The 17,920-nt window shown below is 40.6% G+C and overlaps 1 protein-coding gene across 1 annotated transcript; it reads left to right on the top strand.

Annotated features, from left to right (window-relative positions):
• The first annotated feature begins 11,024 nt into the window (after positions 1-11,024).
• LOC149813684 (heterogeneous nuclear ribonucleoprotein 1-like) lies at positions 11,025-14,150 on the top strand. The gene is made up of 2 exons (XM_089991264.1): positions 11,025-11,346; positions 12,527-14,150. The coding sequence occupies exons 1-2, from the start codon at positions 11,122-11,124 to the stop codon at positions 13,649-13,651; spliced, it is 1,350 nt and encodes a 449-aa protein (XP_089847390.1). The 5' UTR covers positions 11,025-11,121; the 3' UTR covers positions 13,652-14,150.
• Positions 14,151-17,920: the final 3,770 nt, after the last annotated feature.

Below are 17,920 nucleotides of genomic sequence, written 5' to 3' on the forward strand. Positions count from 1 at the left end.
AGAACCAGTGGTGCGCGTCATATATATGTAGCGAAGGTGACTGTGGCGGGACCCGCCTTTGGAGAGGGCTCGAGCCGCTTGGCTTTTACGCCGACTTCGGGGGTTAGAAGCGCAGGGACGCACTCGTTCCGGCGTCCGTCATTGGTGGAGCCCGCCTCCTGAATAAAAAAACGCAGGACGTGAGAGTCCCGCTAAAGTGGGACTCTCTTGTAACGTGAGTCCTACTTTGACGGGACGCAATTGTCTCACCTAAAGGCTTTGTTTGGGTCCTTGGGAAGGATTTAAAGCACAAATTCCTCGCTGGCTTTGCTTTCTCAGTTCCTTTTGTTATCGGTAGCTTTGCTTCCTCTTTTTATCAAGGAAAGACGATAGAGGGCATTGGCCGAGTCTACAATATGTGTGCCATTGTTTGGGACACAGAACCTATCAAAACTCAAACATGTGTACAGGTTTTTCCGACGATGCAAAAATCAATGGGAGTAAATGCATCGATGTTCTTAGTCTAAAAAATGTATTTTTTTTACTTGATCGAATGATCGATTCCCACTAAATTGAGCATGTTGCACACACCTACCAGGTTAGATCGAGTCAAAACAACCTGCATCATGAGATTCCAGCTAGATTGTACCCACGATAGATTGTATTAAATTAAACACTATATATAAAAGATGCCAGTTTTTTTGTTTTCCTTTACTGCTTACCAATTTATCTTTCTTAATATCACTACTTTCTTTTCAATTTCTGGTCACATAATGGTTTTTGTAACTTTATTTTGGCATTTGGTTGTTTGGCAGCTAGTAGTTGGCAAGAAGATGCCAACTCAAGCTGGCCGCTGAATGCAATCTCCCAAACAGCTATGGGATTTGGAAATAGTATTGATACTGGATAAAGGTCCATATAACGGGGCATAATTGAATTTGGATCTGTCATGTGTCTTTGAGTCCGTGTTTGATGATGTTGTATTCAGTGAAGTTGGATCTAGTTACATCAAATCCCACCCATGATGAAAAAAAATTAGCTATAAGGTCTTGAAATGCGACGGAATTAGATTAAGCCCAACGACACGTGTTGCATGGACAGTGGCACCAGAATTTGTGTAGGCATACTTGGTGTCACGGGCAAAACATTTTTCGCGAGTTCGTGTGGCGCTAGACAACCCAATCTAGCCAGCCTAACTGCCCTAGGTCTCTTACAAACCCTTTTTACGTTTGTTGATTCGATCATTGACATTGCGCACCACCCCATGCGCAGCTGCTCAAACGGATGTTTAGCCTCACGCACCACCTCATGCGCAATGACCTAGCCCAAGCCACCACTATGCGTATATTTTCTATGCACAACGCTATAGCACTCTTTGATTAATGTACATAAGCAATCATCGTTCGAGTTTCAAAGAGGGGGCGACGTTCACGCCCCTCCGAACCAACAACTTGAGTTCAACTGCAATGTAGTGCCCCAAGGCCTAATCTCTGGAAAGTGTCACCCAAGAAACATGTAAGTATCCCAATGGATGGAAGGTCATTGCCAAACTCTAACCTTGCGGCTAGTTAATAGTTATATGTCATAGTGAGCAACGCTACACAAATCATTTACTAATGCCTACGCATTCACTTGTCTAGTCTCGAATCACAATACACTGTTGGGACCACCTGATCTTTGGAGGATTTTTTCCAAACCATATGCACCCTCGTGCATACCAAATGCTACGTGTGGGATATCTTATATGAGCAAAGAAGTTCTTAACCAAATCTCCAAAGGCATCTTCTAGTTCGTTGGCCCAACTCAATGTAGAACAACACACCATAGCAGTATTATCACATATCATTACTGACATGTTACCACTGCACACCACTGATAGCCCAACGTATACTAGTTGTTGTCATGTCCTATGCCATCAACACACCATCACACCAATGTCTATATCGTTATCCATTGCATGACACGATGTCGCGTACCACTGATAACCTAACGAATATTGTCTGCTACTACATCTGATGTATTCCCCACTCATCAGTGCTCAACATTGTGCTTGCCACATTCTAACTTTCACACAACACAAGATAATGCACACACAACTCTTGCCCAATGTTCGTCATCTACCTAAGCGTTGAGTGCCTTTCTATCACCCACACGATAGGTTGTGCCCACAATCCTGGTGTGTCTACCATGAGACTATGCATACACATTGGTCCCCAAACACTAGGTACCCTCTTTCACCCACGTGCCAAACATTGCATGCAATCTTGGTCTTTAACACCGGGTGTGCTCTCTCATATTTGTTTCGTAAAATGATCTTGTCAGATGAGTTGATCTTGTGTAAACAACATGTTTTTCAAGAAAAAAAATCAAATCCGGGTTGGATCCAACCTGGACACGTTAACCCGCTAGGGTTATAAACAGAGGGTGGGATGAGGATTTTGTTTTTTAAAACCCTTTCCCCTCCCTGCAGCAGCGACCCTCCGTTCCCCCTTCTTTTGAAAAAAAAGGGAAACCCCTTTGGGGTTTCCCGATTCATGCCCTCCCCCGTGTCTTTAAGAGAACACACAGGGGAGAGGCCTCTCTTAACGAAAGGCCTCCCCTCTCACTGCTCCCAACCCTCCCCTGTCTCTCCCTCTCCTCTGCACCACACGACCCATCTCCCCTTATGTGCCAGTGACCTCCCCTGCCACCGGTCCTTACAGCATCGCTGGAGCCCCGATGTCGTAGTCATTCAGGTACCCCCTGGATCCCTCTCTTTCTCATGCTCTCTGTGCTCGCCCCTCTCCGACCTTACTCTTCGGCAGCCCACCGGTCGATGGGACCCGACTGCACTCTTTGTCAGACCTTCTCGTCGGCAGGCTCACTTCGGCAAGCACCTCTTCGAGTCCTTGCTTCCACCTTCCTTGCCCCCCCCCCCCCCCCCCTTCCCACACACACACACACACATCCTTTCATTTCTTTCTTCTTCATCTGACTCCCTCCCTTCGACTTGTTCGGTAGGCAGGGGCTTCTACCCCTGTCGTCTGTTGATTCCGTCAGACAGGGGCCACTACCCCTGCCGTGTGATTATTTCGATAGGCAGGGGCCTCGACCCCTGCCATTTGGGGTTTTTTTCAGGCAGGGGCCAAATGCATCTTGTTTCGGTAGACAGGGGACTTGGCCCCTGTCGTTTGATGTTTCTGACGAGCAGGGGCCTCAGCCTCTGCCATGCACCCCCTTCCGACAGAGGGCTTTGCCCCTGCCAGTCGCTCTCTGGCAGATCGACAGGGGCCTGAGCTCATGCTGACTGAGTTCCTTCGGTGGGTCGGCAGGGGCTGAGCCCTACCACCTTTTTGGATAAACACGATAGAGGCTAAGCCCTTGTTGTTTCCTTGTCGAGCTGGCAGGTCAACAGGGGTTGAGCTTCTGCTGCCTCCTATGATTTCCAACTAATCGGCATGAGCTAAGCTCTGGCATTTTCTGCCTTCTGGCAGGTGGCATCAACCTAGCCTTTGCCCCATAATGCGATGTTAGTAGATTGTCGAAGGGCTGAGCTCCTACCACCTTTGTCACCGCCAGATGCCCTAGCAGATCGGTGTCCTCTGTTTCAGGCTCACAATCGAGTCCACCCAGCCCCTTCTATTTCTTATTTGAGTTACTGTTTATTTGTTCTTCGCATATTGCACGATGAAGCACGGTCGTGTCCCATGGCTCGAGACATATATTACTACATTCAACGACGCATGCAACCCTGAAACCCTTAAGGTAGGGTAAAGTCGTGCAAAAAGGCCAGTAGATGAACTGAATTGAGTTGAAATAATTAAAATGGCCATGCTATATATGCTTATATTTATTTTTAATTTTTATATACTTATTTTTTGTTGTATATTTACTTGTTTGCATGTTTATGGATTGAGGTATGGTTTTTTTCCTCATGCATTATTTGCATATTTACTTACTTGCATAGATATGTAGCCGATGTGTGGTTTCGTACCTTGTGCATTATTTGCATATTTACTTGCCTGCACGTTCATTTGGCCGTTATACGATTTTGTACCTCGTGCATTACTTATGCCCTTATTTGCTTGCATGTATATTTGGCCGAGGTATGGATTCATACCTCGTGCATTACCTACACATTTATTTGGCCGAGGTATGGTTTCCTACATCATGCACTCCTTATGCAACTTATGCATTTTACGCTCGATGTGTGGCTTCACAAATTGAGTATTGCTTTGGACTTGTCGTTATGCTATAATGTGCATAGGCTCACATTTGTGGTAAATATGTACTTACATGAATGCAGCCTTGTTCATATCTTGTCTTCACTCGTTTTCAAAATAATGGAAGTTATGTTAGTGCACTATAGTTCTTTAAAAAAGGGATTCCTTACGCAAATTCAGTTTTTCTTCAAAATGTGCAATATGTTGATATTGAGGTAAAATGGGATGCGAGATCCATAGCGATCTCATATGTGAATGACACAATGTTGTACTATGGTTTTAAAAGATAAAACATGTTGAATGAGCACTTTGGTATTCCTTGAATCTTTGTGAGCTTTTGTGTTGGGGTTCTTTTGAGAAACCTATATCCTTTCGTCGTAGCGTACAAAGGCAGAGCGGGGGGGGGGCAGGACTGGGTTGTAGCCCAGTCCTGCCTCCCGGAACAGTTAAGTTTTTTTTTAAAGCCCAGACCTAGCCCAACCTTGATTCCATATGAAATAAATTTATATCCATGTTTGTAGTCGAGCCCTAGCCCAGCCCTGACTGCAACAAATAGTTTGATTTGTCCATATGAAATAGATTTATATTAATAATTGTAGCCATTTTTTATTTTATCTAAAAAAAAATTGTGTAGGCATACATGGTGTCACGGGCAAAACATTTTTTTTTGAGTTCGTGCGGCGCTAGAAAAACCTTTTTACGTCTATCAATTCGATCATTTGCATTGTGCATCACCCCCTGTGCAACTGCCTAAACGACCAATAACGTAGCCGAAGCCTCATCTCTGCTCATATTTCCTATGCACAATTCTAGAGTACTCTTTGACAAATGTACATAAGCAATCATTGTTCAAGTTTTGAAGAGGGGGCAACGTTCACACCCCTCTGAACCAACAACTTGAGTTCAACAACAACGTAGTGCTATCAAGGCCTAATCTCTGGAAAGCATCACCCAAAAAACCTTTAAGTATCTCAATGGATGTGAAAAGGTCATTGTCGAACTCCAGCCTTGCAGCTAGTTAATAGTTATATGTCATAGTGAGCAATGCTATACAAATCATTCATCGATGCCTATGCATTCACTCACCTAGCCTCATGTCACCATACATAGTTAGAACCACCTAACGTGATCTCTGAAAGATTTTTTTCAAACCATATGCACTCTTGTGTGTACCAAATGCTTGGCGTGAAATATCTTATCTGATTTGAGAGGTTCTTAACTAAATCTCCAAAGGTATCCTCTAATTCATTGGCCCAACTCAACATAGAACAACGCACCACAACTTTGTTACCACATATCATTGCAACATCGATATCATTACTCATCATATGACATGCTATCACTGCACACCGCCAATGGCTCAACAGATATTGCTCGTTATCGCATCTTGTGTCATCAACATACCATCACACCAATGTTTGTATCATTATCCATCGTATGACACGATACCACCGCATGCCATTGATAACCTAATGAATATTGCCCGCTACTACATCTATTGTATTCCCCACTCAATGGTACTCAACATTGAGTTTGCCATATTTCAACTCTCACACAACACAAGATAGTGCAGACACAATTCTTGCCCAATGTTCATCATCTACCTAATTGCTAAGTGCCTTTCTATCATCTGCCAACAATGCTGTTGTGTTTGCCACGAGACTATGCATACACATTGGTCCCAAAACACTAGGTACTCTGTTTCACCCACATGCCAAACATTGCATATAATCTTGGCCTTTGACACCTGGTGTGCTCCCTAATATTTGTTTAGTAAAATGATCTTGTCAGGTGAGCTCATCTGGATCTACCAGGTAGCCTTGTAATTTCCTCAACTAATTAAATACAAATAGGACTCGTAAATGAACCAAGCAACTCGTGACTCAGCTTTTCACGACCTCGTTCGCGGTCGGTTCATATAGCTCACGAACTGAGCCATGATCAACTTGTTTAGCTTAAACGAGTCAAGCTCAAACACAAGGAGTTCAACTCGAGAGAGCTCATGTGTGTATATATATATTGTATAATATAAAAAAAGAAGTATAAAATCTAGATACAACAAGAAGCATGAATAGAAAATACATGCATAAAATATAAACTAGTACATGCAATGTATAAAACATATAATTTATGTGTAAATAGCATGGAATGGTTTTACATGAGCCAGCTTGTCTCATTTAGGGATGAGCCCAAGCTTGGCTCGACTAAACATGAATACAAGTCGAGTCACAAACTCAAACCATTGGTAAATGAGTTGAGCCCTAACATGCCTTGGTTCATTTGACTCATTTACCAACCATGAATCCTTCTCACCGGCTTCAAATTGGCTAGATATCCATAATGAACTTGTTCTCTATTATTTTCATACATGAATCTACATACAAAAAGACAACTGCGCATCAGCAGACACATAGAACCCTCCCTTGCGGTGTCCCCTTCCCATCGGGAAGTGACCCAATTTCAATATGTGGCAAAGGGACACCCACCATGAGTTTTGAACCATGGTGGTCACCACTAGCAATAACGGTGGACCAATTGCAAACAACTTGGATTTTTATCTAGATTCATGTATAAAGCCCAACCCATATATGCACATCTAAAGCCCAACCATCACAATTACAATATGAACTTCACGAATATAATCTGCAAATTTTTGTTAAGTAAATACTGCTTGAGGAGATTTGTAAATGTATGCTTACATTTGCAAATATATGTATATGCAAAACTTGTGTCTCGTTTAAAGACTTTCCAAACATTCACACATTCGATATGAGATTCACAAACTTACCAAAGATTTAAATGCGGACCTCCCCATTTTTTTGTAAATGTTCATACTAGCATTAAATTTGTCACCTATGTGACACTCTGAAATTTAAAACCCAAAAATTTCTTGAATTTTTTTTTCTTTTTGAATAGTGATAGTAGAATACAATTTAATGTTCGGCCATTTTTGGCGGGTCCTAGGGGTGACTCAACACTAAACATTATTAGAGTAAAATCAAAATATTTTTTACATCAACATTGTCAAAATGTTCAAATACAAAACATTATGAATAAAATTCCAAGCTAGGTCCTGGATCCTCCGAAGAGTGCTAGTCCTCGATGCTGCACCAGCCCCTTAGCATTTATTGTTCTGAACTTAAACAAAACCCCAATAAAGGGTCATACTTCTGACAGTCTATTAAACCAATCTATACCAATTTTAAGTAATTCATAATTTTAAAACATATTTATGCACCTCAATAAAGTTTTACTTATGCAACTCAGATGTCATAGTTCATTTAAACATTTTTACAGAAACAGTGTAACAGTAGCAATGAACGAAACTGTTTGCATTATCAGGCATAATTTCATTTTAAGCAATGACTACAAAGCTCTTTGTTTCGATAGTTAATCATCCACTTTGGTACGTGGGAGGAGATAATTGTAGATAGTTGAAACATTTTAAGAATACATTATTCTCATACATTTTAAATTGGGTGTTTGATTATAATAGACTCTCAACTATGATGCATCTGTTACTAGTTACTAACTGCAGTAGTTTAAGATATGTCATAAAGGACATGTGGATAGCCTCGACCTAAAAAAAACTATGAGTGAGTGGAAACCATTAGGATGCCTCACTCAAAAAAATTGAAATAGAATCGCTCATGGTTGTACCATTTACGTTTTCCAAGGTAATAGAACACAATGGGTCTGAAAGGTTATCTTTATTATAGGGATTATTTTTTGTGTCTTACATTGTGTAGACCATGATGGGGTTCAATAATTCTAAACACTCATTTTAAGGGTAATAACACTTTGCATGTGAAGCGAATCCAGTTATTGGGTTTATGTATAGACATGTTTTACTTATCGGATAGTATCTTATTTTGCACTTTAAGAGTTGATGTTATTTTGGGCTCGTACACGAGCCAACCCCAATACAAAAATATGTCCCACACACTATTATGTGCTTGCGACCCCATGAAGGTTTCTTCGAACCTTGGCCTTTTTTTGGTCTGCAAGTATTTTTAAAAAAAGTGCAATCGCGAGGACTTTTCAGGAGGTCACACATTCCAATACTACTTTTGCCCAAGCATGCTTCACTTCAGAGTTTTGATGGGATTAAATGTATCATGTACGTAAACGGGACATGAGAAAGAGTCCAACACGAGAACTTTCTCAGAGGACACCCATCCCATTACTACTCTTGCCCAAGTATGCTTAACTTTAGAGTTTTGATGAGATTCGATGCATCATGTACGTAAAACAAGGCATATGAAGATCATTTTATGTGCTGTGAACACAAGCTATATTAAAATATAAATTTTCACGTAACACGATGTATATAATATTATTTTATGCAAAGCAAAAGATATGCAAAATTAGGGTTTGCATGTAAAAAGATGCATGTGAATAAACTATTATTTTCTTCATAAAGCGATGCATACGAAATAAATATCATTTTCCTAAAAATGAAGTATGTGAAATAAATGTTATTTTGTACATAAAACAAGACACACAAAATTGCAACAAAACATACATCAATTGTAAATAAGCGCATGAAATATTTTAATATTAAAAACTGTGAGTATTTGGTATAAGAACCTAACCTCGTATAACATGTTCAAGCAAAGCGACAAAAAATCTCAATTATATCGGGAGAATTTTCCTCAAAAAAACATGAATATCAAATATATCCAGATTCAAATTCAATTGGCCCAACCAGAATGTTTGATATGGTCTAGTTAGGTGAACCCAATTGGTTAGGTTTTAGTTGAACTTTTTTTGTTTCTTTTTTACCTTTTCTAACTAGATCCTTGTTGAATTTTAAATTCTCATTTAACTTTAGAAGCTAACTTTATAAAAGTATTTTATAGAAATATCATTTAACATATGGTTGAAAAGAGGACTTGGATGAATATGTCTCTTATATTGCCATGAACCCTAAAAATTATATAAATTACCATTTTACCTTTAAAGTTGTAGGGGTGAGTTTTGCAAACTATGATTTTAACAAAATTACTTTCATTTTTTTCAAAATCTCGATGTGAATGCAATTGCGCATTTGAAAATTATAAAATAAATGATTAGAAATATCCACACCTTAGATATTATAACTGATCCAAATTACCAAAAAATTATTGGTTATTACAACTTCGATATTTATTTAAGACGTGACAATTCACATTTCAGGGCTTTGTTTGTGGTCCCAAACCCCTTTTGCCCCATTATGTTTTTTTTGTTGTGTTTCTTCGACGGTTATTTTTGACGACTATTATCTGACAAGTATTTTTTATGGTACTTGATAGGCGAGTTTTTGAACATTCGAGTTATTCTAGTAACCACATTGTTAATAGGTAAAACAATTATTTTTAAATTTTTTTTGGCAAGAATACATTTTTTTAATTGAATGTTGGCATGAATCACTGCACACACTTTAGAATTGGGGCCTTCGCCTTTAGTTGAGTACCATCAACATCATTCACCACCTCAACATCTTCACTTTCTATTTTTTCAAAATTCACTCCACCTTAGTCATGTCATCCTCTTTTTTTTGTTTCACTTGTTAACAATATGCTTTTTGGAATATCTTGTCGTCAATGAAGTTTCGACAGAAAATATACAAATTTAGTGAAATATTTACAAAATTTCTATAAGTTTTAGGTACAAGAAGTTCATATATATGGTTATACAATCTTTGTACTATATATGTAAATTTAGTAAAATATTTGCAAAGTTTATAGGTTTTAGTTACAAACATTTTGCATATTTGGTTATGCGAATTTCTTGAGGTTCAGAAATTTCGCAAATCTACATTTTAATAAGAGTTTGCGATACACAATGAGCATACTGATATATTAGGTGAACTTGAGAAAATTTACTCATGCAAAGGTTAAAATGGTTATTTTAAAACTAGATATTTTTGAATTTATACATAGGGCAAATTTAAAAAAAAGTAAGGTATTTTGAAAAATGCATCATTTTTGTCATACAATATGACCAATTTTGGAATTTAAAAACTCCAGCATTGTCTGTCACATAATATGAAACAAAAGTGAATGATTGGGCGTTTGAATCCCCATAGGGGGATTTGGTGCATCCTGCGTACACTTATTTGCCGTTCTTCGCTTCTCTGTGCCCTCTCACAGAACAGTGGTGGACGAACACTCTCGAACAAATAAACAAAATGAACAAAAAAGATCATATTTTTTTGTGCGTGGATGGGACAGGAGAGTGCATCCTGTCCTGTTCGCGGACGTGCATGGACGTCCCGGTGTGCCTTGTTCACACACGTCTGCAATTCAAACTGATCCTGATGGGTCTCCCTGAATCCATTCATTCATGTCAATGAACGACATCAGACACACCTAAGTTATGGCTCCATTTTAAGCTGTCAATTATGGATGCCCTAGATGCCGATAACGGGTTGGAGGTTAGATTAAAAATAGAGCCTGCAGCCCACCTGACCCCGCTAGACAACGGCCATCATGAAACATGACCTTGGTAAACGAACCCGATCAGCTACTAACTCGGCCCGGTTAGCTCATCATTAACTCGTCCATGACTGGTTTGTACAGCTGATGAGCCAAGCCACGAGCAGCTCGTTTAGCTTAAACAAGTTAAGCCTGAACATGACCCGGATTCAAATCGGGCCTCCTTGTTTATCACCAAACACTGACCTTATAGGGTTTGGTACGGGTTGGGTCCGGGTCAAACCCAACCCATTGACACCCCTGTTCACTACAAAAAAAAAAGCCCTACATCATATCCAGGCCGTCCATTATCTAAACGACCATTCTCACCCGTCATTCTGAAAGCTTCCTTGTGTAGCAACCGTAGGAAGATATTTTCCACCCCACACCAGGGTTTCTCCCAAACACAAACCACTCCCTTCTGTTCCTCACGAGAAGGGAAGGGGAAAAGGAAAACCAGAGCGAGAGTGAGAGAGAGGGCGATGATGGATTCGGATCAGGGGAAGCTGTTCATCGGCGGGATCTCGTGGGAGACGACGGAGGAGAAGCTAAAGGAGCACTTCGGGGCGTACGGGGAAGTGAGCCAGGCGGTCATCATGAGGGACAAGGTCACGGGTCGACCCAGAGGCTTCGGCTTCGTCGTCTTCGTTGTTCCCTCCCTCCTCGACACCGTTCTTGAGGACAAGCACACCATCGACGGCAGAACCGTGAGTTCTCTATTGATGGGTTCCCTTCTTTTTCTTCTTAGATTTTCCATTTGTTTCCTCTTCTGGGTGTTGGGAGATTTTGGGGCTTCTATTTGTTTGATCGGTTCTTGTGCTTTTTCCGTCGTCTTTTCTCGGCTGGGGTTTGTGGGATTGTTGGTGCCTTTGCTTTGTTTTTGGGGAGATTTGATGAAATGGGTTTAGCCGCTAAATTGTTGATGTAGGGCTAAGGCCATTTTGCATGCATATTTTGTAGAGTTAGGTTATTCATGTAGTAACAAGGATCCTGTTGGGTCCTCTTTTAGGAGGGCGAAAAAAAAGGCAATTGTTGGATGTTGGTTTCGTGTCTGATGAAACTCCAAACCATTGCGTTGCATCGTGTTCTGCTTTACTTTTATGATATTTTCGAACGAATTTTAATGATGGTACGAGGGGATGATCTATGTGTGAGCGCGTGCTTGCTTGCTCTGTCGCTACATAATCTCTGTTCGTTATGTTCTCACTCAGCTTGGCTTTATCATAAGCAAACTTTGTGTTGAACAATACATGATTGGTGGTTATGCTTATTTGTGACTTGATGCTAGTTTGATTTTAAATGTTGTTCCTCCTATATGTTAATGATGATAATAGCTGTTTCTGCTGTGCATCGCAGTTGATTTATATTGGAAACCATGTTATTGCCTCGTAGCTCTTTCAGGAACAATCATATTCTCCAGAATCTTGTTTCATTATAAAAATATATATGTTTTTTTATTGTTGGTGCTAGTCTGATAGCACTAATGCGCGATAATGGTGTGAATGGATTTGATGATCTACGTTTCGATTTTGTGTTGATTATTCATTTACTTTTATAATGTTTTATACATGTCTAACATCTCTCCTGTAGAAGTAAAACTAAAGAGATTTTTCGGTTTTATGTGGTTTTTTTCTTTTTTCCTTTTCCACTGTTGATTTGTTGCTATTCATTAAGTGAGATATTTGAACCAACAATGATATATGATGATGTTTCCGCTTGTCTAATAAACACTTTGTATGAGTTGTGAAATCCAATTCTGTTTCATCTCATGAAGTAGCACCTTGTTTTCTGTATGAATTGCATTTATCTTTCAATTTTGTGGTTTCATAGATGTGCATGTGCTTTCATTTATTGTGTCCGACAGTTATCTTTGCTTTGATTATTCAGGTTGAGGCAAAGAGGGCCTTATCAAGAGAAGAACAGCAGACATCTTCTAAGGCTGGGAATGGTAATGCAGGGAGGAACATTGGAGGTGGCAGCATAGGCAGAACCAAGAAAATTTTTGTGGGAGGCCTTCCTTCAACTTTGACCGAAGACGGGTTCCGTGAATATTTTGAGCAGTATGGTAATGTAACAGATGTTGTAGTTATGTATGATCAGAGCACCCAAAGGCAAAGGGGATTTGGGTTTATTTCATTTGATTCCGAGGAGGCTGTTGATAGAGTTCTTCACAAGACGTTTCATGATTTGCATGGTAAACTTGTTGAGGTCAAGCGTGCTTTGCCGAAGGATGCAAGTCCTGGAAATGGTGGTCGTACAACTGGTGGGAGCTATCAGAGCTATGGCAGTGCTGGTTCCAACATGAACACATATGATGGTAGAATGGATGCAAACCGATATGGTCAACCTCAAGCACCAGGAGGTGGGTTTCCTGCATATGGTTCTGCTGGCTATGGGACACCTAGCTATGGGTATGGAACCCCAGGTAATGGCAGTGTCGGGTATCCTGGTTATGGGGTTGGTGGATATGGCAGTGCTCCCCCTAGTTCTGGGTACAGTGGCCCAGCTAGTGCTCCCAGAAGCCTATGGAACGACCAAGCACCTACAGGCTACGGAATGCAAGGGAATGCTACTGGTTATGGTGGAAGTGCTGGATATGGAGGTGCAGCTCCGTGGAGTGCATCTGGTGCTGGAGGTGGTGGTGCTCCTTCAGGGCAGTTACCAGGTGGTGGTGCATGTTTTACCAATCCAAGTTATGGGTATGGTTACGGAGGGGGTGAGGGGTCATATGGTAATCCAGGTAACTATGGTGCTGTTGGTGGTCGTGCTAGCACTGTTCCTAATACTGCCCCCAGTGGTGGCAATGAGCAACCTGGGGGAAGTGCCGGTTATAAGGGTGGTGGCTATGCAGATGCTAATGGGAACTCAGGATACCCAACTTCTCTATGGAGGTCTGATCCTTTGCATGGTATGGGACAAGGTGGAGGCTATGGTGTAACTCAGGCAAACAGTGCTCCTGGAGGCCAAGCTGGGTATGGTGGGTACGGTGGTGGGAATCGGCAGGGCCAGTAGAGTGTTTGAAAGATGAGTGGATCTTCTGGTTCATGATAAGTGGCTACACTGGCAAGTGGGAGTTCTGATCATTCACCACCTGGCTTTCCTTCCTCTGGTGGCAGCTTCTCTTTCAGAACGAAATGGAATGCTGGACTGGTTGGGTTGCATAAATTTCTCATAGTTACATGTAGCTCTTTTGTTATTTAGATCAGTAGATCCAAGGAGTATAAGTCTCTTAGTATTTCCGTTGTAGTTAAATTTGTGGGGTGTCTTTTAGGTGTACTTGCTAGCCATATCTAGCTTTTAGATACATCAGTATTTTCATCTTAAAGTGTAGTTGGTTTGTATTTGCGGAGCTTGTCTTTCCTTTTATTTCTTTTCTAGTGGTAATGTTGTAGTAGCATAAAGTTATTATTCGTGATTGAGAAAGACTAGCAAAATATTTGTTAAGAACTTGCTATTTATCTTGGCAGCATGATTTGTACTATGGGAAGGGCTAAGCCTCACTATTAGTTCTGCATGATACTTGCTATTGAGTAGCCTTTTGAAGTAGACAGCTAAGTATAAAGGGGGAAGGGAGCTAAACACTTCAGCTCAGGATAGGAATATTAGTAGCGGAAATATTTGACAGTGGCATAATTTGTTTCCTCCTGTATTTGTCCTTTTGTACAGGGGAGATGCTGCTTTTTAAGTATGCCGAGATCCAGGACTTGGGATAGGGATGAAGATGCCGGTTCTGCAGGATTATTTCAACTTGTAACCCAACCAGACGGCGGTTAGAACTGTGGTGGTTCTTCTCCCTCATGAATTATGGCAACCTTGCTGTTTGCGCTTGGCTGATTCTTACAAAAACTGCAGGCAGCAAAGTGTGATGACAGTCCTGTATGCCTGCTATACTTCTCATCTGGGCTTGTGAGGATTAACACACTTCAAAAGCATCTTCTACGTCATTCATCTGATTATATTGTTAAAAATCTATTGCTTGAGGCAGGTCTAGGGGTTTACAAACAAGTTCTTTCGTGTTTTGCTTGAAGAGAGTGTTTTGTCTGATCTTTTGTTGTTGGTCGTGTGAACCAATCTTGATTCCATTTCTTGTAATAGTTGGTATTTCTTCATTCCTCAAGCAAGCAATCAAGCCAAAATCATGTTGGCATTGTGATAGTGAACTAAAACTGGGAGAAATCTGACCTTTGAAGATGAATAAATTGGTTACAGCTGGTTCCATGCCTAACCGAAGCAGTATGCGAAGAGAAGATGTCGGGGGTCTTTAAACGTGGGAGTGTATTGAGCGAGGTTTAGATTCCATGGACGGGAAACAACCCTCGGAATCAGAGACCTAGGGCTAAGCTTGCCGTACTTACGGTTGCTGTGTCCACGACTCCACAGTGTAAACCTGTGGTGCACTATTTGCCCTCAAGGAGTCGTCAAGCTTCTTTTTCTCTTTGCCTTGGATCATAGATGTGACCTGCATGTTTTTTAGTGGGATCACCGAATTCTGACCCGTGTAAGGTTTAAACGGCCAGCCTTGGCGATAAAAAAAATCAATGGGTTACAATGTGCGGTACTTTCTCATGTCAAAAAACATGTTTTTTCATTAAAAAACATGTCCCGAGAACCATTTTCCACTAAATTGAGTATGCTAAACATATTTATGAGGTTAGATTGCGTCAAAGCAACTTACCCCATGAGATTCCAACTAGATTGTTACTTTTACTGCTTTTCAAGAACGCATGCGTTTCTCATCTGTTAGGGGCCTGTTTGTTTCAGCCCATTTTGATGGAAAAAATCCAACATGGTAGAAAATGTTACTTTTCCAATCTTGGGTGAAGCAAACAGCTAGAAGTAAGAAAAGTCCATGCCAACAAAGTAGGACTCGGTTTTCTTTTATAAAAAAAATAACTACTATAGACACCTTTGTATATAAATATTTTTAAGATGTTTGCAATAATTTATTAAATTATATATATATATATATATAGTAAGAGCCACAAGGTTCCTATCTCTATTGAAGGATATGAAAGACATGCCTGATTGTATGCATTTAAATTTTTTTGTTTTAAGATAACAATATGAAACAACAATCACCCCCCTCATAGAGGTTAATGTGCAATTATGAAATATAACAACCAATACATTTCAGTTCGAACATATTGAGATGACTATCACATTAAAGGACATGACACAGATCACCGAATTGAAGTGTTATGAGAAGATCATTTTGGTGGCGACAGACATTCCTATCGATCAATATAAAAAAAGAGAGGGTTTCCACAGATTACTTGCCGATTCTCGCCAAGGGATTGAAGGGGAAGGGAGGGCCATAGAAAGCCGTCAGTCTCGCTGGCGCCGCTGGCTATGTTGTGCCCTCATCGATTTTCCACCGTCGGCTTCACCTACGGCCTCACTGGCCGACCACTGTAAGGATCCAACCGATTGTGGTTTTTTGTTTCACCCACCATCGTCGCCGAGGAGCAGGGTGTGACATTCGCCGTTAGGTCACTGACATCCTCGCGGATGGCATTCTTTGAACCAGAGGCCAAAGGGGGTTTTATGTTTTGGCAGGCCATCCAGCTGCCAATCGCCGAAAAGTACATGGGGAGTCAGATGTTGCCGAAGTCCGTTGGGCGCTGTATTGGCCGTCGTCGCCGACAGGCCTTTCGATCGACAATGTGGGTCGTCTGATGCTTTGCGGTTTCTAAGAAACTGAAAACCGCAAGTTGGGTTATCATGTTTTCATAAGCTGGGTACCGGATCGGTTCCAACATAACAAACTCGAGGCGACCCGATCCACACCCTTTTGGGTGGATCATAGGAAGGTTCTCAAATTTTATTTTTGTACGTTTGGTGAAGACCACAAAAAATATGTGCGAACATATATTTAAGTGAGTTAATTTTTTGCGCACTTCTTGTGGTTCATAAATAAAAACACACAAACCTCCTTTTAACTGAATCAGCTTTTATGCATCAAAGCACCATGTTCATCAAGGAATCTTGTAGGAAGAAGGCATGCTCTGATAGGTGTCACTGAAAGCGGTCAAGTTACCAGGCCGAGAGAATACAATCTGCATGAGCAGGCAGGTTTGAACCTTAGCATTCCTTCAACAACTAGCTTGATCTACCACAGATAAAAAGTGGATAGTGGCATATTACATGCAAGAGGGTAAAACCTAACCTGATAGTCACCAAGTGTACGTGACTTGAAACCGGCAGCACAGTAGACAAAATAATATTCCCATGCGCGAATGAACTTCTCATCAAATCCCAGAGCCAGAATTTTGCTGAAACATCAAGGATCAGAATTTTTGGACGTTACAAACTTTAGAAGATTTATACCGACCTGAACCCAAAGGAAAACTCATACCTTCTGTTTGCCATGAAATTTCTTCTCCAACATTGCAAGGTCTGGTAGTAATGTATGCCAATATTCTCCACATGCTCCACACTGTATCCGTTGTACGTTTAGACTATCCAAAGAAGAAATGGAAGAAAACTTTTAGGAAAAGAAGCTTGGGCAGGCAGGCTTTTACCAAAAGTCGTGATGCAGAGGTCATGGCTGATGCCACTCTACTCAAAGAAGGAAGAGAGCCACCAGGGAAAATGTATTCTTTAATAAAACCAGAGCTTAGCCGCAACTGATCGTAACGTTGATCTGGTACCGATATAAACTGCGAGCATAAAATCATGATCTCCAACCCAATTAATACATGTCCAGAAAATAATGCAAAGTTGAGGATAGCTCTCTTCTTGAAACTCAATAAACAACCTTTGAATATTTAAAGGAACCAGAGTAAGCAACATGTTGGTAACTCTTAAGAAGGTGCTTGTGCATGCACATGGGAATACACAATAACTACATCAATACACACACAATATCAAAGAATAAATTATATATTAGTTGACTAATGGAGCCAAAGAAACAATAAGAACCATGGTTCTGAATAACAATCATGAAGAAATAATGAATCAGTTGGACCTGAAGAACAAGAATTCCATCTTCAGCTAAAAGCGAGTCGCAACAGCCAAAAAATTCCTCCATGTACTCATGCCCAACAGATTCTATCATCCCACTGTTGAAGAAAAAAACACATTATAACTTAGAAAAAAAATCCTATTTTAGTTTATGAAGTGGTCAATTACTTACGCAGATATGATCCTGTCATATTTCCTTGACTTGGGAATCTGGCGATAGTCACAATACAGGAGTGTGATTTTGTCCTGACAATACAAATACAAATTTCAAAATAACAAGAAAACGAAATTGTAACTGTGCATTCAAGGATGTACATC

The sequence above is a fragment of the Nuphar pumila genome, chromosome 16, assembly GCF_984573655.1.
Source record: "Nuphar pumila chromosome 16, dmNupPumi1.hap1.1, whole genome shotgun sequence".
Taxonomy (NCBI): Eukaryota; Viridiplantae; Streptophyta; class Magnoliopsida; order Nymphaeales; family Nymphaeaceae; genus Nuphar; species Nuphar pumila.